This window comes from Athalia rosae, chromosome 2 (genome assembly GCF_917208135.1).
Source record: "Athalia rosae chromosome 2, iyAthRosa1.1, whole genome shotgun sequence".
In the NCBI taxonomy this organism is placed as follows: Eukaryota; Metazoa; Arthropoda; class Insecta; order Hymenoptera; family Athaliidae; genus Athalia; species Athalia rosae.
In genome coordinates this window covers 30,965,361-30,992,816 of record NC_064027.1, presented here as the reverse complement: position 1 = coordinate 30,992,816, position 27,456 = coordinate 30,965,361, and the positions used below count along the sequence as shown (strand labels likewise).

The window sequence follows — 27,456 nt, the reverse complement described above, 5'->3', positions numbered from 1 at the left end:
GACGATGCAGCAAACGCGCACAGCGTATGGGTGGAATTCGTTTTCGCGTGCGTGTAAAGGATGTGCGACAAATTCTGTGGTACGATCAAATGCTTTGTTACAAACTGGTAAATGAAAAGTCAACCTAAGTGCCTGTTAATCGAGCGAGGAAGGACATCATTTCGCTGTTCTTTGAACGTGAGCACTATTGCGAAAGCTACTTATTCATGACGAATTAATTCTGTTTTAATCGAATGCTTAGAGGTTATGAAAATATTTGTCCCATTCTATTCGAGTGGACGAAGAAATAGGTTATTGTACTCAAATTACAGCACTTATTATCCCTGGATTACGTGTTCAGGAAATGCCGAGTTAATCGATTAAATTAAAGATGACGATATTTTTCCCACGGCTCATAATTAAAGTTCTATAATTTGAATTCTGATCATGTGTCGATAATGAGCTTCTTGCCCCATAAAGTTGCGGCATAGTAATCGTTAGTAATGTTTACATCATTATTTTCAGTCGTACGTAAATACTTCAGATGCCTTTCAACAACTTTTTCGACAATGACCTTGCGATCGCAGTAATTCATTCGTCTAGCTGGAAGCAAATATCAGTCATTATATAAAACAAAAAAACAAGGCAAAACGAACGAATCAAGCGATTAGGGAGATCACGTCGAATTATTACTTCTGAAATGAAGCGATAATGATAATTATTCAAAGTAATTACTATTGAAAAAGATTTCGGCAAATCACAGGTGATACCTATTTGCATCAGCCTCGAATCGAATCGTGCATTGGTGTATGATTCAATAGTTAATTCATTTAGTCGGTGAACTCGTTTATTCTTGTACACGACATTTGTGCTCATAATTGACTCGACTAAACATTATCTTATTCTTCGCCCCCCACGAATGGATTCGGTCGAATACATCGGACGTTTTAAAATTTAACGCGACTGTTTGCGTCGAGACACGGAGACACGTAACCATCTGCAGTTTACATTCACGGTTTTGTAAATCTGTACGTAGAATAACGCACCAACAGTAAAATTCTTTGAACTGTCAAACCTACCGACGAATAAAGAAAAGTTCCTCCTCGTCATCTCGGAGTAAACTTTCACATTGTTTCGTCTGTAGAATTTTCAATTAATGTACATTCATATAAAATAATACCATCTTGAGAATTACATGGCGGCGGCGCATTATATTCAAAAGATCACGTGATCCGTCTTGGCGACCAACTGCAGCAGCAGTAGCTTCGAGCCTAACTTCAATCTGCGTATCAAAACCTTGCTCCTTAGTTGACGACAAATTCATGTTCAGTTGCGATCGGACCGTCGAGGGCGGCGTGTCGCGTTTTTCAGTCTGACTTGACCGGCAGCGTGCAGTGAGGTTACCATCAATTTTTATATATTTGCATTGTTGTGGCTATCTGGAAAATTTAATACAACGAATTTATAAACAATTATATAGCCAGGAACGCTTCCGAAAGCCGAAAAACTAAGAAAGAGAAAAACTGGAATGGCGAAAAAACATTTCGAGTTGATCGAAAACAGTTTGAAGAAATTTTTGTAGAGATAAACACGACAATATGGATTTTGAAAACGTGACGAACTGTGATGTAACTCTTAATCGAGAACAATTGATCATCTGATTCTTCGCACATCAATCACAAAATTAAACTTTGGATAATACTTATCTTGGCGTTCGGATCTGCAATTAATCAACAAAAGAAAAATATACTTGTTTCTTCGTTATTTTTTGTCATTCGGGCGGTGTGATCGTTGAATCTGGTGATTTAATGAAAATTCAGCACAATGGATGGCTTGGTTGAACTTTTTATATTCTGCGGCGTCCTCTACTACTTTTTTAATTGGAGGTAAGAACAATTGTTCGATAGTTGATCGGTCAATCAATTCATTGGCTTTTTTTTTTTACCGAAAATGTTATCTCCTATACTTTGACACTGGTGGTCGTAAGCCATACCGTGATTATTTTCAGCGTACTTTGGGTCGATGCAGATTAAATCTTCTTTGCCTTTGAGGATAAGAGCTTGAATGTCAGATTAGCGAAGATCTGCTCCTTATTTTGTTATTCTAGATAACTCGAAGATTGTCTAATTGATTTATCGATTAAGTCACGCCGGGTACGTGCTTCCTTCGCTGCGGGACAAGAATCTTCTGTATTGGATTATTATCATAATCATAATGATTATTAATAAATTGATCCCTGCCGGGCTTTATCACGTGACAACCTCAACGACAACGACAACGATGACAGCCGACGGGAAATTATCTTTAACAGGCAACACACAACGAGGTTTATAAACTTGACGTTTCAAGACTTATACCTACATTGTCCTGCAAACTGAAACCAACCGAATAACTACAACGGACCAGAACCTTTCTTGTCCGCTGTTCCTCTTTTCTCATTAAATTAAAGCCAATCTCACGTTACGTACGTACTACATACCTATTATACGTACATCTAACTTTATTTTACGATGTGTAGCGCGCCAACTCGACCAGGAATAAAAACACAAATACTCTTTCAAAATTACAGACCAAAATAGTCGATCGAAGTGATTGTTGTACGGCATTCGGCAAATGTAGCAATAAAGTGACGAAAGTAGGTAGGGAAAGAAAGCAAAACTAACAAGTGATAACGGTAATCGTAAATAAATGAACAACTGAATAAAATTGAAAAAAATAAAATAAAATAAAATAAAATAAAAAGAATGCATCGCGTTTCTTACATTTCCGATTTAGATAAAAGATCACGATTTCGCTACTGCACGCCTTCTTTTTATGTCGGGAATTTTAATTTACGCAGCGTTTACATGCAGTGTATGCATCGATAATGCAAGATAAATACGTCTATCTGCATCGAAATTACGCAACATAAACGTAATGATTGTTTGTCAAGATTATTATACAATTCGACAAAACGGCAAGTTCGTATCTGGTTTTATGCACATGTTTATCTATATTCTCTTTTTCCTCTTATTTAAAATCGAACCACTGCGTTATGCCGATGCTGCTTTTGGTTACATCAACGATCTGCGATCGCGTTTCACTCATGCGGTTTCCATATGCGATATGTATATCTCCTATTTACTTACATACCCGTGTGAAAAAATTACATCGTGACGGATGTTCTATTTTTCTCCATCACCGTGATTATCTTCCTTCGATTTTACTCCGAAAAATTGCATACCTAGTTTGGTTCCTACAGTCTCTCGAAAATATGTATAACTTTTCTCAATCTTTCGAAAATTTCAGTTCGTTACCAACAAGTTCCCTTCTTTTTTCTGCCGTTTTGTATACTTTTTGTTTGCGAATTATTGTCAATTATAACTGTTCTATATCTTCGTCATTGTTATTGTTACATGTAGATAAATATTGTGACCCTTGTCATATTATGCTACGCTTTTATCACCGGTATCAATTGTGCTTGAATCGGAATACGGTGTAAGTAACTGAAACTTTCATTTTCATATGGAGAAACTGTCTCGAATAGTTTGATGTTATATCTATACGTACCTACACATTATGTGTATTACAAGATTATATACTCGTAGGTACGCGTGTATAGGTATAGGTAACGTATGTATAAATGAAAGCGTCTTCCTCCTTCTTTTCTTTGGTCTGGTGAGGGATATTCGTGACTTCCGGTTTATTATACTCCATCTATGAAGTTTATAAACTAAAGTACTTACATACACGGACGACTTCGGTCGTATCGTTGATTCGGATTTTTTTCGACGGAATCCGGAGTCTTCACGATCAATGAATCGTGGTTGGTCTTTCAATTAGAATAACAAATCACCGAAATATTGACAAAATTTCATTCAAAACAAGAGCGCATAACGTCGATATCATCTATCGTGACGTTAGAATGCAATTTTTTTTTAAAGGTCTCTTCGTATACATAGAATTGCATGTAAACATCCACGCTCGCGATTTATATCCAGTAGATATGCCTAGTATCATCGAACGATGTATGACTTAATTAGCAATCAACGACTCATAATTCTTTTATGTCAATTTTTGTTTTGCTTTTTTCATTCGCTTATTTATGACAATTTTATCATATTTATTAGCTGATAACAACGGCAGTGATATTTGTAATAACAAAGACAACAACGCCGATCGGTGTAATCGATACCGGAATGGACGAAATAATTCGCAACGCCGTTGATTAAATTTATTATTCGTGATTTTTTTATGATTTCAGTCAATCGACGATCCGAATCAATTAGTAATTGACGGATACATACGGAGGTAGGTATAATAAGGTAGGAATAGGTCGTACGGCTGCCGTTCAGAGTACGCCATTGCAATTGCGGAGATCACGCCACTCGTAACAAACGGTAAAATTCTCTCTCTCTTCTTCGCACAAGTGAGACACCGAAAATCCAATATTTTCGATGAAACTCTTAACGAAATTACCCTTCGATGCGACACTTCTGATGCTCATTGTGTGCGTATGACGATAGTAGTCAGCCTAACTGACCCGACGAAGTGTTCATCTTTTGCATCAGATTAGTTTAGTTCACACCTCGACTGGAGATCGCTAATAACGATAAGTACATGATCTTTGATTCTACCACCTCGAAACATCCCTCCTCTTTCTCTCTCGTCTTTTTTCCTATCTTCTTTTCCATGTATACTTCCATCTTTCTCCGTGCCCCTAACTCGATAGATTCATTGCAAAATCTTCAACCAGCTGACAATGAGTTACAGTTAAACGAACGAATACATTTACGTATTGGTGTCGATCAGTGCTCAACACATAATATGTACTTACGTACGTAAAAATAGTATACTATATCCACGTACCGAATGCCCGTATACCTCCACTGTGAGCTGCGAGGTTACCGAACTACACAGATTATCGCGTATTTCTCCTCCGCAATCGCGCTACTTTGTCATAATCTTTCTAAATTCGATTATGACTTACATGTTCATGTAGTTCACCCGAGCGTTTACCTCAGAGAACAAGAGCGAATGTTCAAGAGCTGATTAAAATAATTTCCAGTTGACTATTCGATAAATCATCGAATAAAAATAGAAAATGTCGAATGAAATGTAGTCGGAATTTTTGATTGTTCGCGAACCGTTTCCTTTCCTTATTTATACGTATCGCTGCACCATATCGAACGAATCGTATGCAATAATACACAAGTGCAATCGGCAATGAGTGTGCGATACACGAAGAGGATCGATTTCCGAAGAGCGAGTCCATAAAATAACCATTCTGTATATCTGTATCGTCATCGTGGTGGTCGGTTCACGCAGCGTGTATCACCCGCGAACTTTTTTATTCGCCCAACTTACACTCGCAGGCTACGATTTTACAATTGCATGTATGCGCAATATTTACTTACGTATGTAACACAGAATCTATCCGCACGCGTTACCAATAATAATTATCATCATTCCGTGCACCGTTGAATTATTGATAGGTATACCCAGTCGAATTCATTTATATGTGTGCAAAAAAATTTACCGCATACGAAAAGGGACTTTCGCGCCCAACATTTATTAGCGGACTTGCATTTCACCGCTGTATACTCCTTCGAATCGATGAAAACCAATTTTTATCTCTCTATTCGTTTATAATGATTTTTTTATCTTAATTTTTCAGAACTAACAATATGGTGGATGTTTTATCAACGCGACTCCAAGGAGTCTATGCGAAATGGGAATCTCGGACCGAAATCCCCTCTGACGAAACATTAGACGCCACCCCTCGACTAACTTTCGATGGTTTGTTCTTTTTGTTGTTTGGATTTATTAGTCGTATTTTCGTATTCACGTTGGACTCGAGGCGTATTTTGCAATGACATCACACTTCCGCCTTTTGATAAAGATGATTGATGTTTTTAAAATTTATTTCGTCTATCTTTTTATGCCCGTATATGCTCCCAATGTTTGTTCGACCGTTTTCTGGCGTTTCTCTCGATTCGGTTATTTGTTTGTTCATCTTTGCAAGAACAAAAAAGTGTCATCGGTACATAAACATGCCGTCAGTCTTCTTTGCAATCGCAATCCACTCGTGTACGAGGCTGGTCAATCGTTGCCCAATATTGTCTTTCCGGCGCGCAACCAATTCCATCGAGTATTGGATGTCGGATGTTTTTTCCAGTGCGAGACTCGGTATATTTGATTGAAAAAAAGTGAATGAAAAAACTGTAAGCTGCACGTGGTGGAAGAGGCGGCTTCGTATACGATCACGTAAAAGCGATCTTGATTATCAAATATATACACGCGTTGAACTCTCCGGTCTATGTAATACTTCATATAATTCGCTTTCCATTCACGATAATAACACGTGTTTTGCGGTGTATAAGTTGCAGAAATTTTATATGTTATATTTATATGTACTTATTGAAATAATGTCATTGATAGAGGTTCCGATCAGAGTTCAGCTTGTTACGTTTTGGCCATACTCGATAAGACCACTCGACCTTCTTATCTCATTCTGAGATTGATTCTCTTTGATCTATACGTCTATAGATTCTATGCTGCTACTGCTCGTTATTGGAGTGGAAAATATGCACCAATGTACACTAATAATAACAGTTGATGAAAAAAATGTGATTCTTTTCAATCCTAATTTGTATCCGCCTGGCATTTGAAAGTAGGTCGGATTTGCAATTTCGAATATGTAGCGGCTTGAGTTAATTTTCAGATTTAACAAATAGTATGCATGATTAGTTGTAGCTCGTTTCTGAACTTGGATGTTGATAAAAACTATTTGAACTTTTACAGAACTTCGCCGCGCGGAATGTCACCGAAGAAAAATTACGGGTAGAGAAGCCAGGAAAATAAGGGACAGCAATCTGTACAGGATCAAGGAATCTGAACCTACAGAACATTTGACTCCTGCCCGTGATGTACCCTTCTTATATCGATGCTGCGGACACTGTACTCCTTCTTCCAAGGTCGGTTTCTTAGTTTAATTTGATCGTTTGAACTATCTCGGTGATACTAATATCTTAATACTTTTTGATATAGTTAGATTATTTCACAATCTCCGCATGCTTTTCCGCCCTTGGCAGATTGAATTATCTTTTGAGAATTATCGGAACATACTTGCAATTGGAACTTCAACGCCTTATCCTTCTCTTTAGAATTGTACCGACATACGTTCTCTCTCCGGATGATATTCCGTTGTCGTCGTCGAGGTGATTCGTGCTATTTGATGACTAATGATTATAACTACTGTGTAGGGTAGATTAATTTACAAAAGTTATATAATTGACGTTTATTGCCATTTAGGTTGTGTTTATTATAGTAGTGGATTATTATGTTCAAAACGTGGACCGAGGATACAGTGGTAGCTGACGACATCTCTCAGAAATATGTTGAAACTGTATCGTCAACTTTTTTCTTAATTCGTGATGATTGTTAAGTTGGTCAGTTTGATTTCGGGTTTTTGCTAAATTAGCATCCACGTAATTTGTAATTGCGGATTTCGCAGTCCGCTAAACTTTCTCCGTTTTCAGATTAATCTAATTTTTATGTTTTACGCAGTTGTTATGCAATGTTTGCCGATCCTCGCGCAAATCTCTGCTTCGTGTATTATTGGCTCGCGAGTTTTCGTAGCAGGTGACACGACGAGCTTACCTCTGAAGGGAATGTTTTCTATTATTGAGGCCACTTCAATCATATAAACTGTATATTGTTATGTTGTTTTAATTGTCAACTAGAGAATTAATCTCCTTTTCGTACAAAACTGATCGTAAGGAAGTTGACCCAACTTTTGCTTTTGTGCAACTAAGTTTGCAAGGTGTCGACATCGATTGAAAATATCCGATCACCAGTCCAATCAAATTTTCTATTTAACCGTTGAAAACGCGCGCGTCTTTGAAACCGTTTTAACTAGGATATAACACCTAGTTACGCATACGCGAGAACCGATGGGATAAAAATAAACTTTAAAATCGACGCACCGCGTGCGTACACCTTTATGCAGATGTCTTTTCGAGTTTGAGTGGTCAAAAAAATTGAGTGCAAAATATTCCGGATTACACTTTGGGGAAAGTTACAAAGTTGCAACACAGTTCGAACTATGCACGATGAATCTAGGAGTTTTATATCAAGGTGGTTGCGAATTGTCGTTGTACGAAGTTATTTGGAAAGGGTAAGTCTATAATCACAAAATTAGCCGATGCGATTCGATCGATCTTCACCTGGCTCTGCGATACTTGATAAATTTTGCAGGATTTTTATTTGACTCGATCGCTGAATAGAGAGAAAAAGAGCTGTCTTGTTTTCTCTAACGGAAGATCAAGTGTCAATGAAATTTTCCTTACAGGATTCATTGGTCAGTAGTGCTCAAAAACAGTATCAAGTCAGTGGAAAAAATATACTAGTCGTCGATCCTGGTCCAAGCCTTGTTTCAAAAATCTTCTGCCATATATCCGAGGTCTACAGCTTCAAGAAATATCACTATCCAAAAGTAACGCAAAGCGTAAGTACCTTTTTCTAACGATCAACGATTTGCTGCATCATTATTCTTGTCATTGTTATCGGCAAAGAAGAGAATTCGATTTGAGCTCAATAACCGACCGATTATTTCTTATTTCTGGGTAGGTACTGACGGACGAGAGATTGAAAGAAGCAATAAAACAAGCTGCAGATGAATCTGTAAAAGATGATGGATGTGACATGTTGTCAGCTTTGGCAAAGGCAGAGGCAAGAGCCAAGACTATACTTTTACAAATGCAGAGCAGTCTCAGCGACGCTCTGTTGAGGCTAACCGCATGGATACTCTACAAACTATTGCCATGTTTCATCCAATCGGCTGTAGTGCAACCGACTCAAATCGAAATGCTAAAAAGAGCTAATGACAGTGGATTACCTCTTATATTTTTACCCTTGCACAGGAGTCATCTTGATTACGTCATGATTAGCTTTATACTACTCAGTAACAACGTCAGGAATCCACTAATTGCTGCTGGAGATAATCTGAAAATACCATTCTTTGGGTGAGATATAACATATCGAAAACTTAGTTACGAGACACTTGAATTTTCATTATAACCTCTCAGTCATTTTCATTGTTTTACAAGCTTATCCATGATAAATACATGGAGAGGTAATCTTCTCATAAGTAAATTGCAACAATATCCGAGTGCAGCTTCCTTTCAAAATTTATCTTGTGACGTGCAGGTGGCTACTCAGTGGGTTAGGCGCATTTTATATCAAAAGAAGAATAGATCCGATATTAGGACGCAAAGATATGCTTTATAGAGCAGTTCTCCATACCTACCTTGTCGAGAGCTTGAGAGCTGGGCACAATATTGAATTCTTTATCGAGGGAGGTCGCACGAGAACGGGAAAACCCTGTATGCCAAAGGTTGGCATTCTTAGTGTTATTCTCGACGCTTATATGGATGGAACCATCGAAGATGCGTTGATAGTCCCGGTGTCTATGAACTACGAACGTCTGGTCGATGGCAATTTTGTCAGGGAACAACTAGGCCAGCCAAAAAAAATGGAAACTTTTGGAACCGCGATCGGTGCTTTGTGGTCTACGTTAATGGGCAATTATGGAATAGTTAAGGTCGACTTCAGTCAACCTTTCTCACTCAGGGTGAGTAAAGAGGTCCTCTATACTTTCGGCCGTCGAATATGATATATTGAATTTAATTTTCCTTATCAGGAGATGCTCAGATCTTTTCAATCGCAGCAAAACAAACTGACGGTTCAGTCGATAGGGAGACCCTTAAAATCTACAGTCTCTAGTTCCTCGCTTTACGGGACTGATGTTGTTGCAGAAGAACATCGTCAACTGGTCGATAACATCGCAAAACACGTTATACATGGTAAATAGAATAAGCAACTTACTCAAAATCTCATCTTTGTACAGAATACTTTTTGTTTCTGCGTTTTCATTTGATAAAAATTACCCGTAGATTGCGCCAAATCGACTCCGATAATGTCAACTAACGTAGTGGCCTTTTTATTACTAAATAAATTCAGAGATGGCTGCACTCTGGACATGCTCGTCGAATCTTTTGACTCGAGTAGGCAGGAGCTAGAATGGAGACGGAAAAATATTGCCTTCTGCGGCGAAAGCATCGACATTATTAATCACGCGGTTAGTCGTAAAAGAATGAAATTATCCATGGGGCTAACTAGGTAACTCGATAACGCTTGTTTTGATTTTTTAGCTCAGTATATTAGGACCTGGCCTAGTCAAACAACAAAGACAAGAAGTTATAGACACGGTTGAAGGGCAGCCAATTAGAACCAAAGTTATTACTGCAATTAGGCCAGTATCCATTCTGCCAAATGTCATTGAACTATCTTATTACAGCAACAGTATGCTGTCGCATTACGTGTTAGACAGTGTTGTGGGTAAGTTTAATAATAACTTCTCTTCACACCGATGATTAATATTTTCAATTTCAAATTCATTTTGTCTGCAGTTACCGCGCTCTATGGAATTCTCCAGACCGAAATAAGTGACCCTCAGGCGATAGCGAATAATGACATTACCGTTCAACAAGATGCTATTGTTGAAAAGGCTTTGAAAGTTTGTGATATTTTAAAGTATGAATTTATTTTCTGCCGACCCTGCCAGAATCTGGAAAATGTCATAATAGATACGATAAACTCTATGGACATAATTACACTGCAAGAAGTAAGCTTATTGCTAATTAATTACACGAGTCATTATTGATCTGGAATGGTATTGCGATGATCATAACTGTTTCGATTTTTAAGGAGGCATATCTGGAAGAGGAACTCTGGAGTATGAGATTTGCACAAACCTTCCTCGACAGCTCCGACGAAGAATACTCGACGAACTATCGAACAAAACCCATTGAATACAAAGTAATTACTTTTAAAAATTGTCGTATTTTTTTCAATGGCCAATGGGTAAAAGTTTCGATCTCATGCGATAAGTCTTCTATTACTTTCAGTTGAATTTGGACCCTGACTGCTCAAGGCGGATGGAATTTCTTCATACATTATTACGCCCGTTCATAGATACCTATACAATAAGTGCCTTTACTTTACGAAAGCTCGTAGGGAGGTCTCTAACGGAAAAAGATTTACTCTACGAAGTACTTGGCGAGATAAAGACGAGTCTAGATCGTGGAGTAGTGAATTACGGTGTGATGTTTTAACATTTCAATTTCCACGTCGTGGTTTCTTCTTTGTTTTTTTTTTCTTGTTTTAATATGTTTTTTTTTTTCTTTTTTCTTTGCAGGTGAAAGTCTTTGTGTGGATCCGATAAAAAATTCGTTTAAATTATTCGAAAAGTGGGATGTTTTGGAGTGTCATCCTCAAGAAAATGTAAAAATATTTTACCTCAAAGAAGATTACGACAACGATAAGGCAGCAAACCAAATATATGAAAGTGTCGCAGCTTTTAAGTGGACTAGAAATATCGAGTAGCTAATAATCGGTACATTAAAAGTTTAAGACAAAAAAACAAAACAGTAAGGTGATATGATAAGCATTGTATAATTCTATTATTCCTCTCTGATCTAATAGTTTTACTCTGTCATTGGAGTTCTGTGTACCTTCAGTGGCTTATTAAAATTTTGATCACCCATCAATCGTAAGTGAATTCTGTTTATTTTAATACACTCGTGACGCACAGATTTTTTTTTCACTCGCGCTTGTGATTCTTCCAATCGGATAAATGAATGGATGCGATATCGTTATCGATCGAATAAAAAACTAAAATGAGAATTGGAATCTTTGCAGTGTTAGCGATTGAGTGGACGGTCTTTTGCACTCCGCTGCGTACTTAAATTCAAAGACGGAGTCGCATCGATTATCGTAACCAGTCATTAATCATCATTTGTCTTGTGATTGTGTAATGAAAAGCGGACTAAATAATATGCAGGTTATTAATTTCCTTAACAATGGTCAAGGCGGTTATTTGTTCAGCTTTTATTTATTTATTTCCTTTTTTTTCTATCAAAGCCCCAGGTTTACTTTATAAGTATACCTAAAATAACAAGAAATCCGGGATCACTCGAGTCGCAGGTTGACAATTATTAGCGCAAAAAAAAAAAAAAAAACGATACAATATTCATGAGAAATGTGGATTTGCTGAAATTTCTCTTCCGGCATCTAGTTGCCTAAAAATCGTTGCACGATTCCTGTTTATTGGGCGTCACGCTGTAGAGTTAAGTAAATGACTAGATTGAATATTGCTGTTGCTCAAGTTATAAATCGTTTATTATAGTTAGCATAAATATTTTCAGATAGCTGAGATTTTTCATTATCCGCTTCACGAGAATAAAGGGAATGAAATTCACTTTCAATTGGAAGCAAAGAAGAAAGGAGAAGAAAGGGTGAATGAATATCCTCTTTTATTCCTACATTGTATGTATACACACAAATGTGTACATACGATATACATGAGCTTTCTTCTTTTGACTTGGAAACAAGTTTGTTTATCCACGAAAAGAGTCTATGTTACAATAAATTTTTTTACCGACAATACGCACAGATCTGTGAAGTAGATCGTAAGAATCTACCTTTATGCTTCTCACCCTCATCGTTTAACCAAGTGAATATGATACCGTTTCAAAGTTGATAGACAGTTTTCCGTCTGAACGATGAAATACAATATTTTTCAAAGCCGATTTCTACAATTGTGATAAGATCTGCGATATCTGATGTTATTGTATTATAGTTAGCACGATATTACCCCAATGCACGACTAGCGTTAATTATTGAATATTATTAAGGATAAAGAGAATAGAGATAATTGAAGAAAAAAAAATTAAAGTCACCATATCATACATGCCTATTGAGTAATTTTGTTATCAGTGTTTCACGACTTTCAGAAGAATTGAATAAATTTGTTATCGAAATATCAAATACACCAATATAGTCTTCTCGTTATTCTCTTCTTCATTTTATCTTACCTCGAAATAGCTCGTCATTTACTCTGTAATCTTGAGACGCTTTTGCAAAGTAGATGGTGGATTATCTCGCAAAAGAAAGATATTCCTCCCAGGACCAAGCCTATTACGAGCAAAATGAACCCCTCTTGAAAGTTGATGAGAGACAATTTTTCCTCAGCTGATAAACCTAATTTCCGTATATTTATCCTCGCTTGTACAGATCTGGCATTTTTCGTCCATCTTGAGATGAAGCCTGCTTCGATTATATTGCGCACAATTCTGTTAAAGGCCGGTACCACTGCATGACCCTTGACAAAGATTGTGCAGATATGATAAGTCCTACCAGCTGGAAAATAGCTGACGTTCTCCACTATCGAATTATCAACATCATCCCGCCCAGCTAAGTAATCCGCATACATTTTGTTTGTCATTAATGCTTGGCCCTCCGGAACTTTCTTATAACATGCAAGTACGGTATCGCAGAGATCGTATTGTTCTAAAATTATTTTTTCTACTTCATCCTCTGCGTTAAATAATAATTCCCCCCCAGATAGGAATCCTGAGAAATTTGTTACAATCAGTTCTGACATATTTTACGAATCATGGATTTTGAAATCTTCACTTTTATTTACCTAGTTTTAGACCTGATGAAACTAATTCTGCCTGATTGTGGATTTCTTCTCGTGGCACTGGATTCATTAAACGAGCGACTAGTACTGTTTTATATGCACTGACCAAGTGCAGAATCAAAATTAACCAACCTGCCCAAATTACACGGACTTTTTTGGGAATTTTCTTATCTACTTGATCCCAAAGACTTCCCCAAATTGATAGACACCAATGTTCTTTTTTAACTGCCATCATAGAAATTGCTATTAAGCATATAGAGAGGATTGATGCTATCCAAAGTTTCATTCCGAATCCTTTACCAATGCTTAAAAGTATGCTCGTAATAACCGGCCGACGAGGAACAATCCAGACTAACATATCCTGTGAAAATTTTCATTGCAATGTCATACTCATTTGGAATTTGATCAGTCATCCTCTTACTTCAATGTACGGCGTTGTGAGATCGTTCCGGTCTAGATCAATTTCAAATGGTATAATGGAACCTAACCAGGCCTCGCTGGGTTCTCTTTCAACTTGCAAAGGTTGGAATTTACCATTAGCCTTGATCTTCATTTTTTGAAAAACCATTCGAACTAGACTTGTCTCCATACCCCTTTGAGCTTCATTCTTGTCTTCTGGATAAACGTAAGGCTCCCAAATATTTATAGTAACATTAAGTGGGCAATTGCCGAATGTTTTTGGCATTATTCCGGGTTGGAAATTATTTTTTTTCTCAAAGTTAAAGTCCTCCGTGGATATTCCCAGTTTAATTAGATTTTCCAAAGTCGGTGGTCCACAATAATCGTGTGGGTGATAAGGCTGCCAAGTATATGCTTCGATTTTATCTACAAGTACTTTTTCATTTCATTAAATTATAAATTAGAACCGGCCTGTACAGTCATTGGTAAATACGTACCTGAGAAACCGTCGCCGATAATTAATATCACGACTTTATAGATAAAGTTCTCCCATAATTTTTTCATCATATTTACCGCCTCAACTTTACTGTTCGCTAGCTTTATGAACAGGCCTCTAGGATTCCAGGCACTCCCCATTCTTGCAAACTGTATCAATTGATCTTTCATCTCCTTTGAATCAGTTTCCAGGAGAATATAGCCAGTTGGATGTTGATAAACGACTTCAGACATATTCAATTTATCTGTATTTGGCGTCGTGGCGAGAACAGTTCTTGTACCAAGTTTAAAAAATCCACCCACAATATTTTCACAGTAACAATCATTTTTTCCTCTATCTCCTATAGCAATTAGCAAATTATATCCATCGGTCATGTAAACATCGATAATTTTATCAAGTATCAATGGAAGGATCCTGGTTTTGCATCGTGCTTCCTTATTTAGTATATTATCATATCTACTCTCGTTACGTTTTCCAAGATTCCAGAGTATCTCTTGCGAAGCGGCAGCCCCGATTATTATTATTTTGACAAGAAAAAATCCCTCTTTCAGTGCAACCATGACGCGGACTGCTTCTCGTCGAATAATAGTCGACGAGGACCACAGATAGCCTTATATATGTATGAATACGTTGAACGCTGTCTAATGGATGTTTGAATTTTAACTGACGTGAATCATGATCTCGCCGTACAATTCATCCTAATCTATAGCATTACTCTTTGACAGGTGGTTTGCATGACTGATGGGCATTTTAACTCTGCGAAAAATGTACGTTCACCTATCTATTCAGACATAATAATTTCTTGTGTATCAATAACCATTACCATTCAAAGTAATATGTGTATTTCCTTAAATATAGCCGACAGTCACAGACACGATACGCTTTATGCACGAAAGAAGTCATGTGAACAATAAAGGATGTGACAAAGATAATTTATAAAATACTCTTCACCGACTTGCTATGTATAATAATTTTCCGATGGATGCGATTTGGTGAAAAAAAATCAGTTGTCGTGGCCCTAGTATTTAACGGTTGCAGTTATCGGATAACTGCGTCTCATTCCCATGCATTTTTCTCTGTCAACAAATAAGGCATCGACCTTTGCTTTGAGATCAGTTTCTAAGCTGGCTCTTATCCTCAATAATTGTTGATGCTGAGCTTCGCTCTGCTGCATTTTCATGTGCATACCGCCAATCATTCCATTTATCGCCTCGACCTCACTCACCAGGCTATAGATTTGATGGAAAATTTCGCAACATCGATATCAAGTAGCACCGCAAGTTATAAGATATTCAATACAAACCTCAGTTGTGCGTAATCACGACACAGTTCAAGTTCAGGTCGGTGAGTTCTTGCTTCGAGACGAGTGTGCGCCACTTTTAATGCCGCACTTTTATCAGCAATAGCTTTACCCATTAGTTCAAGGTTCTTTTCAATAGCAAATATGTCCCTCTGAATCATGTGCAGATGATTTTGTAACTTGCCCTTGGCTTCCAACATCTCAGCAGATCTGCGCGCCAATGCATTATTTGTATTGCTCCAAGCATCCCACATTTTTTGAGCTACTCCGTTAATCATTATCTCTATTTCGCTTCTGAGTTGGCAAGATCTTGTCCTCTCTGCCTGTGACTTTTTTACCGTGCTATTTGACGCTTCCGCCCAGGATTCAGCGAATGTAATGCTATAGATGAAAGAATTTTCGAAATTATTTTTCAACCGTATTCGCCGTTCTTGGCAGTCCCTACCATGGGTCATATCTTTCAATTCCACCGTAGTATTGCAAACCTCTACTGAAATTATTTAACTGATGGCACATCGTGTCTATCCCAAGGGCTGTTTCCTTGTTCTTTATATCCATTTCCAATTGATTTTGCGACGCTCTACCATTTCTCAGCTTGGATAATATACGGAAAGAATTAGATCTAGCTACACTTTATACCAAATACCTATGCATACGATACCTGCTCTATGCATTTATCCGTGAATTGTTCCAGCTTTTTCTGACCATTTCTCACTGTTTCAACTTCTTTCAACAATGCTTGTTCAGTTCCATCGTGAACCAGCTCCGTCCCTGTAGAGATGAAAGTTTGATACTCATTAACCTGGTTCAGTGGAATAAGTTTTTCGTACCCCTTCGAGATTCCCTGTGATAAAGGCATTCTTGAGCGATATGCAGTTGTCCATCTAAATCTTGAATAGCCTTTTGCAACACCCTGCGACACTCCTGCATTCTATCATTTTCTATTATCGAACGTTCCAACTCCGAAGCGACTTCATTGCGCCAAAATGTTATATCAGTTATTCTTTCCCCGATTTTACGACCGGTGTCCCTTTGACCTCCTTGAACCTTGTCATCGACCAGTCTGATGTAAAAACCAATTTCGGTAGAATTCAATAGTTTTAACAAACAAACATGTCTCTTCCAAATAAAAGGCATGCATATTTACCGCATTAGTTGCACAGTATCACTGCTAAGTTTTTCAGAAAAATGTCTGTTTGCGTCAGCTTCGTTGTAAATTCTGATTTGATTTTGGAGCCATTCGTAGGGTGTATATCTGGTATACAACGCTGTACGTGCAGCATGTGCAGGATTTCGTTCGAAGCCAGTTACCAAGTTTGGAAATTTTAGTGGCTCGGTGGCCATGCCATTCGGAGTGTAACATGGATCTACCAGTTGATTTGTCACTGGTTGAGCGGGTCTGTTATTGAAACCCACAATAATTTTAGATATTGCTAGAATTACATATTAGATTTCACCTCCACTAATCTGAATACCAACAATGGAATGACTTCGATATTTTCATAGCCTAGAGTAGGACGCCATGGATGTGGTCTTGGCATTCTGTAATATTCTCCAGTTCGAAGAGGAATCGGTGGTCCCGAGATTTGCTCCATACAGGGCAGCGCTCCGACCGAACTCCACGGTTGAAGTTGCTGACGAAAAACAAACATATGGTTTTTCAAACAAATTTAAACATTCGGTATGAAATATCGACTTGAACTTTGCTTAGTTTTCAACAAAATTATTTATTTCTCACAGTGTACATGATAGTTTCCTCTTCTTTCTTGGATTCTTTCTTTACTGCTGCCATTGTAGTTGGAAAATTTTTTGAATATGACTTTGAATTTTAGTTCCTGCACCTCTGACCGTCAGTCTTCACACGAGTGTCTAAAATGATCGCAATTTTATAAAAGTTGAATTTGTATCTTGTTTCAAGTGAAGTAAGCAACTGTAGAATCCCTGTAGCTCTACATACACTCTATGTTTATTGTTTAATGAATATTTGTCAGAATAAACGTTCACCCAGTCCAACCAAGATGCAGATGAACGAGAAAGGGGATGACGCAAATGTTGGTGGAGGGTATGGAAATTTAATTAAAACTTGGCTCTGTAATATTTTCCTCTCACTAGATGACGGTGGCTGAAAATTTAACAAGTACTGTACACAGATCTATGAGCATGGCACGAGCTGATGCTGATATTCTGAACGCCAATACAGCGTTAAATATTAAAGCAAATTATATCGAATATGACTCCGTTAGACTATCTCCACGCTATATGGAATTCAAAGACGCCCTGGAAGGTATGACGTTTCGTCAACTGTTCATCATTCAAAATATGGGAAAACATCCAGCCCATATTCGTATCTGCGCACCAAATTCAATAGTAAGCAGAATTTTAATCAACTTAATCTAGTATCAACTCAGAAAACTAAAGAATTTTCTCTATCTACAGGCATTTAAAATCAAAACTCTGCAACGAGGGATGTTTCTTAGCCCAGGGTTGAGGATATTGCGGTGGGTGCATTACTCGTATAAGAGGACCTCCGTTTTACACACCATGATCCCTATTTACATCAACTGGAATTACATCGACTACCACGTAATCTGCACCCAAGCAACCGAGAAGTTATCCATAGAACCGTCATCTTTGGATTTTGGACTGGTAGACATTGGCTCCACGTCTGGAATAAAAATACTTACTTTGAAAAACGATGGCGGTAAAACTACCAGGTATGAGGACAGTTTAATTGGAAAAAAAAAAAAACATTTATGCCGAGCGATTACAATACATTACTTCATTTCATAAGATTTGCCATTGACCTGGGGCCTAATGAAATAGATTTGTCTATAAAACCAATGCGAGGACTTGTGCATGCACATTCTAAAATACTTCTTCGAGTTGAAGTAATTGGTGTGGAAGAAGGCACTTTAGTTGGAGAGTTCTGGTAATTGTTGATTAGCAGCTGCAACTTCATCGTTAGACTTATCTCAAGAACCGAGTATCGATGTTGTCAATTATTTTTATTTGGCAGGATAAAATCATCTCGAAATATACAGGTCCCTGTCAAAGTTAACATAATCATACCGCGTTTGGTGGTTTACCATCCAAACACAACCGGTGACTTTACTCTGATAGATTTTCCCTCTACATTTGCTGGAACGACACGACGTGACACGTTAATATTGAGGAGCCTCTCAGCACAAGTTTCAAACTTCGTCGTTCTTGGAGAAATAGACAGTGACTTGATCCCCATCAAGGTAAAAAACGATCAACAAATACCGTTCAAATTTTTTAATCAGTCGTTAAAATAAATAAATAAAGTGACGGTCCGTAGAATATCAACGTTGAAAAACACCCGGCATTCCAAGTATTTTCCATACACCCACATGAGGGACGAATGGATCCATTCGAAGGCAGGGTCTTTAATATTGCGTAAGAGAATTGCATACAACTTTTGCTTCTTGTTTACATCATCTTCGTGATTGCGCTTTGATATTCAATTCAGCTTCTCGCCAACCATCAAAGTTATCAAAGATTTAGAAGAATTACGAAAACAAGGTAGCCAGGACTTTATGGTTTTTGTACGCATATTCAGAGTTCATTGTACCGAGGTGGAAGACATAATTAGTGAGTTTTGAGTAACCTTGATCAAACTATAAAATTTGAATCTTCATCTAAATTTTTCTTCTTCTATATTTTCTTAGGAAAAGAAATAGGAATGGATGACAGAGTGGAAGAGCCGTTCAAAAAAGTACAATTGTGTAAGTAGCATGGTGTATCGTACAAATGGTACCTATATTTCTGGTCTATTATTCAAATAAAATTGTTAACCACCGTTACACAGTGGAACCGGGTTCAGCAGAATCCTTAGCGCTGTCAGAAAACGAGGCTCCGGAACCACCCGGATACGAAACTGTTCGCTTATGCTTATACGGGGTAACAGAAGAACCCCGTTTAAACTTTGTACCTGATGAATATCATTTCGGTGATATTTCATTAGGAGAAACAGTCGGTCGAGAACTCACGATATCGAACCCATCTCCTTCTATCTCGGTTGTATATAAGTTTGTCCCAACTACCGGTGTCCGTTGTCAACCTACATCTGGGCGGATAAATCAAAAAGACAGTCATCAAGTTCTGGTGACTGTTATCGGAAACTATAACGGTACGTGACATGAATACATGACTCCGAGTTGAGCAGTTTCTGTCGCAATGATTCGATATCTTGTTTCAGTTAAACCACCCTTCAAAATAGCGTTCGATATCATTGTCAAAACTTGCATGGCAAATGATGCAAAACCATCCTTTGTGACTGCAAAACGATGCCGTATCCTTGGTTGGTACAATCTGGTCACCCCTCCGGTAAAAGATAGTTTAAAAAAAGAAAACAACCATCAAGTAGTTAATGCCAGCTATTTTTCCGACTTAAACGTCGAGTACGCTTTAACTCCAGAAGAAGCTGAATTCAGATCACGTCATCATTTTTACTGGTCTGATTATCTTCGGCTTAGAAGAACTCGGAAAAGAGCGACAATTTTGAAAAATCCGGTAGTGGAGTATTTTGAACCGATAACCGATTGCAAGGATTTGATGTCTGCTAAATTACCGAAAATAAAAGAGATCTCCGCAGCGAAAACAATGTTGGGCAAAGCAGCTGCTCTCAAAGTAGTGAATAAGGCGAGGGATGAAATGCTTGTGCCACTATCGCCATTGCAAATTTACAATGTTAAGATAGCTCCAACTGTCCTTGCGTATGACTCGGTTAGAAGTTTTGTTGTTATTTTTGTTCAAGAGCCTTATTGCCTTGAAATATCTGTTATAATTTTGATGCAGGTTGCACCTAAGAGTACGAACTACCGCACGTTACGTGTAGAGAATCTGAACGCTTTTCCAGTTATGCTACGTCTGATCAGCTTGGTATCAAAAGCGATTAGTTTTCCAAACGGATCCTTAATAATCCTCCAACCTGGTGAACAGACTACGAAGATAGTTGAATACCGAGCTCAAAGACTCGGCAAATTCAATACATATATCGATTACGTTATCAATGATAACCATTCCTTTGCAATGACAATCACAGCCAATGTAGTCGTCAAATCTTTGAATCTCAATGTCAAGCAAATAACTTTTGGCAAAGAGTATTTACCACGAGAAGCTTATCAGCCTTCTAGTTTGTTTGTTGAAATAAAGAACAAGTTGGATGCAAATACAAGTTTCTTGTAAGCCTTTGGAATCGTATGGACAATACACTCTGATTGTAGTAAGAGATTTTAAAAGTTTTTGCATATTCTTACAGGTGGGATTTGCGCTCAAATTGCAGCTTTTCGGTATATCCAATGTCTGGTGAGGTGAGGGGAAATCGCACTTTATTTGCAGAAGTAACTTATGATCCAGTTTCCTCAAAATCTAGTAATACGGAGGCTGTGATGACCAGTGAATCTGGTACATGGGTTAATCTGAAAATAGACGTCGTACCAAAAAAGCCAGACGTTGCATTTATCAATGAAACCATCAACTTGGATAGAATACCATTAAACATGGCTACAACTATCAACGGAGTTCTCCACAATGCCGAGTTTAGCGAGGTCACATTTCAAGTAGACCAATCCAAATTGGTTTGCGGATGCGAAGTATTTCCACAGCATGGTATCATCCCCCCGCGTGGCATCGTCATACTAGAAGTGAGTTGCGATGTGATAAAACATTAAAATATCATGGTGATAGATCTGTAGGTAGGAATTATATATATATTTTTTTTCATAGGTGAAGATGAGATTTGACGCATGCTTTAAGTTCTCCATAACAGTTGACGTTTTGGTACAGAAGTGCTTACAGCTGCAGATGAAGTTAATTGGCCAAGTATCATACCCAATGTTAAAGCTATCGCCGGAAACAATTAGTATGAAAAGAATTAGCGTCGATGCATTTGCTACACATTTGTTGACTGCTAGCAATGATGGAAAAACTATTCTCAAAGTGGAATTTCTTCTTGATGAATACCCTGGTTTTAACGCTTCTCTTTCTCCACACAGAGAAGATCCTGGTATAGGTATTGGAATATTAATTTATCAATTTCTAAATCACTTCATAATTTATTTACATTCCAGACTCTAAGGGACTAACCATAGCACCGGGTGCATCTGTATCAATTTATCTACACTTCATTCCAATTGATGTTGCCAGTTACGCCTTTTATCTGCCTATTGTTATAAATGAAATAATAGGCCCAGCCGCCCTCGATGGTCTAAAGTCTATTAAACCATCCGATTTTTTGAAACCTCGTGAATCTTATTACGCTCATTTCCCTGGCATTGAAATCACTGAACTTCCGCAAATTTTTCCAACTGTTTTTGTCGATTGTACGGTGTCTGGACATGTTATATCATTCAGTCAATATATATTCAGTTTTGACTTCGCATCAAACAAGGTAAACTCATGAATTAGCCGTCATCGCACCTCAATCTTGATTTAAAAAACTGATTATTTAAGGTCGAAGATAAATTGCAAATATTCAATGAAACTGTTCAAGAGGTTTCATTCATTATTCGTATCGATGATTTCACACAGCTGAAAAGTCCCTTCACGATCACATGGATCTCTGGCGTTAAGCCAACTTTTACATCAGTTTCAATCTTTTGCACACTTCAGCCTCAAGAGGAGATTATTTTTCTACTTGAATTCAAACCATTTGATTATGGAAAATTTAAGATCGAAGCTCCGATATTTGTCAGAGGAGAACTCCAAGGCGATATATTCAGTAGTCTTATTCTCAGTGGAAGAAAACTTGTGAGTTGCATCGTCTCTGATAAAAGAGAACTGTACTTTGCACCTGTACCACTCGGTGTTGAAACTGAACAAAAATTAATGATCAAAGTTTGTCGCTGTGAAAATAATCACGAGATAAAAGCTGTTGTAATAAAGCCCAAAAAATTGAACGGTACTTACTCGGATAATTGCATACTCGTGAAATTCCTCAAAGGAAACGTAATCACCGGTAATGAAAGGTGAAGCTCATGAAAGTAATCTATATGTGTTATTGACATCCTTCTAACCAGTTATTCATAGTCCTGCTTATTTTTAATCTGTTCGTAGCAATGAAGAACTCGAAGTCTATGTGACATTCCGAAGCGAATTTCCAGTCGCTTTCAGCACTGATATAGAGTTTCGTGTAGGCGATGTAGCTGCATGCTCTATACGTGTCTGTGTCATTGCAGATAATTGCATTTTAACAACTTATGGTTACTTGCGAGGCGGTATTGAGCACAATGGATTTACACGGCCAGCAGAGAGATATTCGTACCCATCGATATCGTCACGGGGTGAAAATAGCTCATCATTGACCAAACAAGAAATCGCTTTCGAGGAACATGTCAGTACTAAAAGATTTTTGTTCTCATAATCGAATAATATTGAACCTTAGAACTACGAAAGGAAAAAAATTTCTCTTTCGCAGATTGACTCTGCTACGAAGAGGCTCAGTATTCAATCTGGTATAAGTGGAACAAGCCAAAAATCATTTAAAAACACTGAAATAAGATCGGGACATAGTCAAAATGATGAGAATTTGGAAAATAATTATGAAGGGGTCTCACTGAATTCAAAGATATTGAGCGCGCTGCCGCCAGTTTTTGATCATTATATAAAATTATCGATGACTGGATACCCATACTTTCCTATTATTAAATCCGGGTACCTAAGATTTCCTGTTAAAATCAACAATCATTTGGGAATGGAAAGATACTTTTTGTTTCTTTAAACTCGTACTCATTTCATTTTTTCAGTGAGACCGATAGTCACTCTCAACGAACTCTTACCGCTGCAGAGCAATGGATGTTTGCCAGTGGATTTAAATTTAATTTTTATCCAAGTATCGTCGATGGCATTACCGGAGTGATGTCTGGTGTCTGTTCGATAACATCTACGTTTAGTGACAGGCGAAAAGCGCACACGGTCAACCAATCCTTCATTGATATATTAGTATCACTTGCTGGAACAGATGTGCTCAAATATATTGGAGATCCGTGAGTACCTTCGAAATAGATGTATTGATTGCAATTTTATTTCTTTGCAATATTCTTTTTTTAGTTCCGAAATACCTAAAAATCCTATGGACAGAGCAAGCTATACCCTTAAACTGTACGAAAATGCCCTGAAATTTTTAGAAGTTCAAGGGGCGTTCTTACCGCACGTAAATCCAGAGTTTCTTCTCAGTTACAATGATTATTTATTAAATGATCCACAAGGCAGATCTATAGTAAGTGTTTTCAATTAAATTATTTCTCAACTCTCTGGGTGATACGCTGATTGTTATCTTTTTTAGTTAGCAGATCAACTGGCATTGGAATCCGACACCATAGTATGGCCTGAAAAAATGCTGAGGGATCTTTTTCAAGCTCGCAGCAAACAGTACTGGCTTGACGTAGCTCTGCAAACATTTAAAACCTTAGTTCTTCAGCGAGTCAGCCTGAAAAATTTGAAAGAAATAACAAAAGTCCCTTGGAACCAACGAGATTCAAGCGAATCTGGTTTAGAATCGAGCACGCTTAGGTGAGAATATTTTTCGGGGTATTTTATTTTATTTGTACTTTCCTGAAAGCACGGATTACACGGCCCTTGTACAATTTTTAGTGTGCTTGAATATTTGGCATCAAAAGAAAGCGCTCAGGATGGGACAAGAGATAAAACCGAATATTCTACCGAAGAAACTCTACTATTGAACTGGCTGGATTACCACTTCGAGCGGCAACAATTTGAGGGGTGGATGATGGACGACAGAGTTAATCCAAACCCGCAAGCCCGCGGAGATGTAATCGAATCGAGAAAAGTATCAAATTTTGAAAGCGATCTTGCCGATGGTTTAGTATTAATCGCCGTTACTGCTGCTCATTGTTCATACTTGATTCCTGATCACTTCAAAAATATCTACATCACTCCACGGAATGTGGAAGAGGTGAACACGGTTGATAAGTCGTTCAAGGACAAAGTACTCGGAATTTGGACATTAATTCATTCTTGTAATAGATTCATCACAATGCTATATGCCTTACCGCTGCTTGGAGAAAAATTCGGCTCGGTTTTATGATAACACCTGCTCAAATTACTTCGCCGAATTGTGTTCAAATGGTGATGCTCGTCACTCACTTATTTCGTACACTTCCAACTTATTTACCAAGCGCAAAGGTGGGTCAGAAATTAATTCAAATAGGAGGTTTATCGATTAAGTGACAAGCTGAAATTTCAAAGTCTAAACATTTATTTTATAGGTTCAATTCTGTTGCCCTTTATCAGAAACTCTTACTCGCCAAATATCTTTCACCAATGCAACGGACTATACCGTCAGTTATCTTTTCGAATTCATTGGGAACGAAATGAATTTATTTACCGCAGTAACGTCTAAGCCAGTTATAACTCTCGATGCTCACGGAACCGGTAGCTTCAAGATTCAATTTTGCGCAAGAAAAATTGCGGATACTCAAGGTACTGTCTTTACCCTGTCTTCTGGCGGTCTATTTTGTCTTACAAACCTACTCAAGTTGAACGAAATGTCTCGGGACGTGTTCTATTGCAGCTCACATTATTTTATGTGGATCATCAATCGCCCCAAATTTCGCGAGTAATCAGGTATTCATTTTGGAGGGTTGCACAAGTTACTTGGGCGTCATAAATAAATATGAGTTTGAGAAAGTGTTGTATAAAGTCTGTGATGAAACTTTGAAGATTCCTGTACCATTCGAAGAATCAGCTGAATATGAAATTTCACTGAGCGAAGAACAGCCCACGACCCCTGGTTAAAATCTTCATGTGATATATCTAAATATTTTATGCAATAGTTGATTGTAGTGAAGTTTAATGTAGAAAAAACTACTTAGCAAGCTTGAAAATGAGTCGATGGGCGGAATTAAGAACCAGAAAGGTACCACGTCGATTATTTCTCAATCAAAAAACTCTCGTCGTGACCAAAGGTGCTTACCAAGCAGATCTATCGATAACTGTAGCTTGCATTGCCACTACCAAGCGATCGTTTTGGATCGTTTTCGAATCCAAGATCGGCGATTTCATAATTCAAGTTCGTTTTGTTACGACTCTATTATTTTCACAATAACGCTCTGGAAATAATAATTCGTCATTGCAGATTGATTCAGCTTCCAAAAAAACGACGTCAGATTACATCACCGTTGAGTGGGAGCGAGAAACTTGCAATTGCTCCGATTTACCCAACGGAATATCGAATACCTGTCCATTGAATATTAGAATACCTATTCCAACGAGAAATTTTCAGCTATGGAATTGTATAAACCAAATGTTCCAGAAAACGTTGGAACCAAAGGAGCGTTTGTTCTGGTCTCGGCACTTGGGTATTACAATTACAATTTAGATCAGACACTGAAATTAAATTCAGGTGCCACTTAATTACTCTCGACTCCTGAAATCAGATACCAATATTGGATTGAGACTCATTCACTGGCTTATGGGTGATTACCACGATTTAGCAGCAAAAGAGTTTGTGCATATTTTCAATACGTCTGTTACTTATCACATTACGACTGCAGACAAGGAATATGTTATCACACCTCCTGAATTTTCGATACAAGGTAATGAGTCTTTTGCAGAATGTTCTCTATGAATCCGACTGGAATTTCAAATTATTTCAATTAATCTTTGTTTTTAATATTCTAGACGTGCGGCTCCGAAATACAAAAATCGACATGACTGTTCATATTCTGCAAAACACACCACAAGTCTATGAAACAATGATAAGATTTTCTTCGCTCGACAACATGGAATATCGAGCTTATAAATTGCAATTAATTTGTAAAACACCCATCTTGTCGTCGCCTACCTCTATTCCCGAGAATGTAATGAAAAAAAGGAGGAATCGGAAGTAGACCACTTCAGATCTCACCAATCACAATAAGTAAATCGAATTCAAAGGTACGGCAATATTTCATGATTAAAAATACTGATTTATAGATTTATCTCTTTAACAGATAATTATCTTTCTTCATGTTCTTCATCATTAACACCTGCGTGATTTAAATCCCAGTAATGTTCTCCGTAGGCTCCGTTTTGATCGCCCCATCTCACCTAGCAAAGGCGATATTTTTGAAAAATCACTCTATTCATTTGACATTAGATTCCTTCCAATATATTTATTCTCACTTTTCCCTGATGACGGTTAGTTTCCAAATCTCTCTCCTCAAAGCGTTGTTCCCACTCCCGTGGATTCTCGCAAACGTGTCCGAATTGAATCTTATTCGGTGTTGGTTGCTCAGCAAAAATATCTCTAGATTAATAAATTGATCAAATCTCAAATACATATTCGGTGTAATGAGAAAGTTTGATATAATAAGTATATAAAATGAACGGAATCTTACTGGAAAAATTGTCCCTTGTTCAGAAGACCAGCTAAAATTTTTCTTGGTAGTTCAAAAGATGCTTCTTGTTCTATTTTTTTCATACCTGCCGTTTCGTAGAGAAGTAAACACGTTACAAAACTAATAAAAATTTTTATTGGGTCATCATTTTACCTGAGATAGGTTTGTCGTCTCGATAATCATCCTTAATAGGTTGAGCTTTAGTCCAATTGCCCGAGTAAATATTGAAGATCAACAAATATATACAAACTGATTTTACGAGGACCTGCATCGCTTCTGATCGATCCACTGCGATGTCTAATAAACGAATTAGTGACAGAATCTCAGCTGAGCATTGTTTGCTAGATCATGCGAGAAACACAACACAATTTATTTTTGGTTCATGCTCCACTAGTTT

The 27,456-nt window shown here is 37.7% G+C and overlaps 5 protein-coding genes across 13 annotated transcripts; 2 read left to right on the top strand and 3 right to left on the bottom strand.

Annotated features, from left to right (window-relative positions):
* Positions 1-26: 26 nt before the first annotated feature.
* Positions 27-12,857, top strand: LOC105688316 (glycerol-3-phosphate acyltransferase 1, mitochondrial). Of its 4 annotated transcripts, XM_012404487.3 has the most exons (14): positions 1,194-1,378; positions 1,460-1,865; positions 5,636-5,757; positions 6,763-6,935; positions 8,312-8,467; positions 8,590-8,984; positions 9,169-9,592; positions 9,662-9,824; positions 9,915-10,099; positions 10,173-10,359; positions 10,431-10,645; positions 10,729-10,839; positions 10,929-11,121; positions 11,219-12,857. In XM_012404487.3, exons 2-14 carry the CDS (start codon positions 1,804-1,806, stop codon positions 11,404-11,406), a joined length of 2,574 nt encoding a protein of 857 aa, XP_012259910.2. In that variant the 5' UTR covers positions 1,194-1,378; positions 1,460-1,803; the 3' UTR covers positions 11,407-12,857. The 4 variants fall into 4 exon arrangements, with proteins under 4 accessions (XP_012259911.2, XP_012259910.2, XP_048506259.1 ...); XM_012404488.3 differs by lacking the exons at positions 1,194-1,378; positions 1,460-1,865 and adding an exon at positions 27-177; XM_048650302.1 differs by lacking the exons at positions 1,194-1,378; positions 1,460-1,865 and adding an exon at positions 2,290-2,443.
* Positions 12,858-12,864: 7 nt separating this feature from the next.
* LOC105688317 lies at positions 12,865-14,977 on the bottom strand. Of its 2 annotated transcripts, none has more exons than XM_048650307.1 (4): positions 14,401-14,977; positions 13,926-14,338; positions 13,508-13,865; positions 12,865-13,434 (listed from the first exon to the last, which is right to left on the bottom strand). In XM_048650307.1, exons 1-4 carry the CDS (start codon positions 14,957-14,959, stop codon positions 12,911-12,913), a joined length of 1,854 nt encoding a protein of 617 aa, XP_048506264.1. In that variant the 5' UTR covers positions 14,960-14,977; the 3' UTR covers positions 12,865-12,910. The 2 variants fall into 2 exon arrangements, with proteins under 2 accessions (XP_048506264.1, XP_012259912.2); XM_012404489.3 differs by having other exon boundaries at positions 13,926-14,329.
* A 432-nt stretch (positions 14,978-15,409) lies between these two features.
* On the bottom strand, positions 15,410-17,578 carry LOC105688322 (tektin-3-like). Its single transcript, XM_048650312.1, has 8 exons — positions 17,438-17,578; positions 17,179-17,333; positions 16,847-17,098; positions 16,530-16,762; positions 16,361-16,470; positions 16,145-16,293; positions 15,703-16,080; positions 15,410-15,628 (listed from the first exon to the last, which is right to left on the bottom strand). The coding sequence occupies exons 1-8, from the start codon at positions 17,489-17,491 to the stop codon at positions 15,418-15,420; spliced, it is 1,542 nt and encodes a 513-aa protein (XP_048506269.1). The 5' UTR covers positions 17,492-17,578; the 3' UTR covers positions 15,410-15,417.
* Positions 15,938-27,298, top strand: LOC105688216 (cilia and flagella-associated protein 47-like). 5 transcript variants are annotated; one of them, XM_048650290.1, is made up of 28 exons: positions 15,942-17,761; positions 17,850-18,066; positions 18,136-18,413; positions 18,491-18,628; positions 18,716-18,941; positions 19,019-19,116; positions 19,190-19,311; positions 19,389-19,445; positions 19,529-19,849; positions 19,919-20,445; positions 20,518-20,903; positions 20,981-21,365; positions 21,448-21,733; positions 21,792-22,111; positions 22,174-22,688; positions 22,777-23,053; positions 23,138-23,373; positions 23,466-23,705; positions 23,770-23,938; positions 24,005-24,231; positions 24,313-24,634; positions 24,706-24,864; positions 24,948-25,161; positions 25,253-25,471; positions 25,554-25,750; positions 25,817-26,039; positions 26,118-26,276; positions 26,362-27,298. In XM_048650290.1, the coding sequence occupies exons 1-28, from the start codon at positions 17,676-17,678 to the stop codon at positions 26,568-26,570; spliced, it is 6,813 nt and encodes a 2,270-aa protein (XP_048506247.1). In that variant the 5' UTR covers positions 15,942-17,675; the 3' UTR covers positions 26,571-27,298. The 5 variants fall into 5 exon arrangements, 4 of the variants coding, with proteins under 4 accessions (XP_048506243.1, XP_048506246.1, XP_048506244.1 ...); XR_007276997.1 differs by lacking the exon at positions 26,362-27,298 and having other exon boundaries at positions 15,938-17,761; positions 19,919-20,903; positions 25,253-25,646; positions 25,817-26,260; XM_048650286.1 differs by lacking the exon at positions 26,362-27,298 and having other exon boundaries at positions 15,938-17,761; positions 19,919-20,903; positions 21,448-21,727; positions 25,253-26,260.
* Positions 26,677-27,142, bottom strand: LOC105688214. Its single transcript, XM_012404331.3, has 3 exons — positions 27,060-27,142; positions 26,845-26,968; positions 26,677-26,769 (listed from the first exon to the last, which is right to left on the bottom strand). Exons 1-3 carry the CDS (start codon positions 27,140-27,142, stop codon positions 26,677-26,679), a joined length of 300 nt encoding a protein of 99 aa, XP_012259754.1.
* Positions 27,299-27,456: the final 158 nt, after the last annotated feature.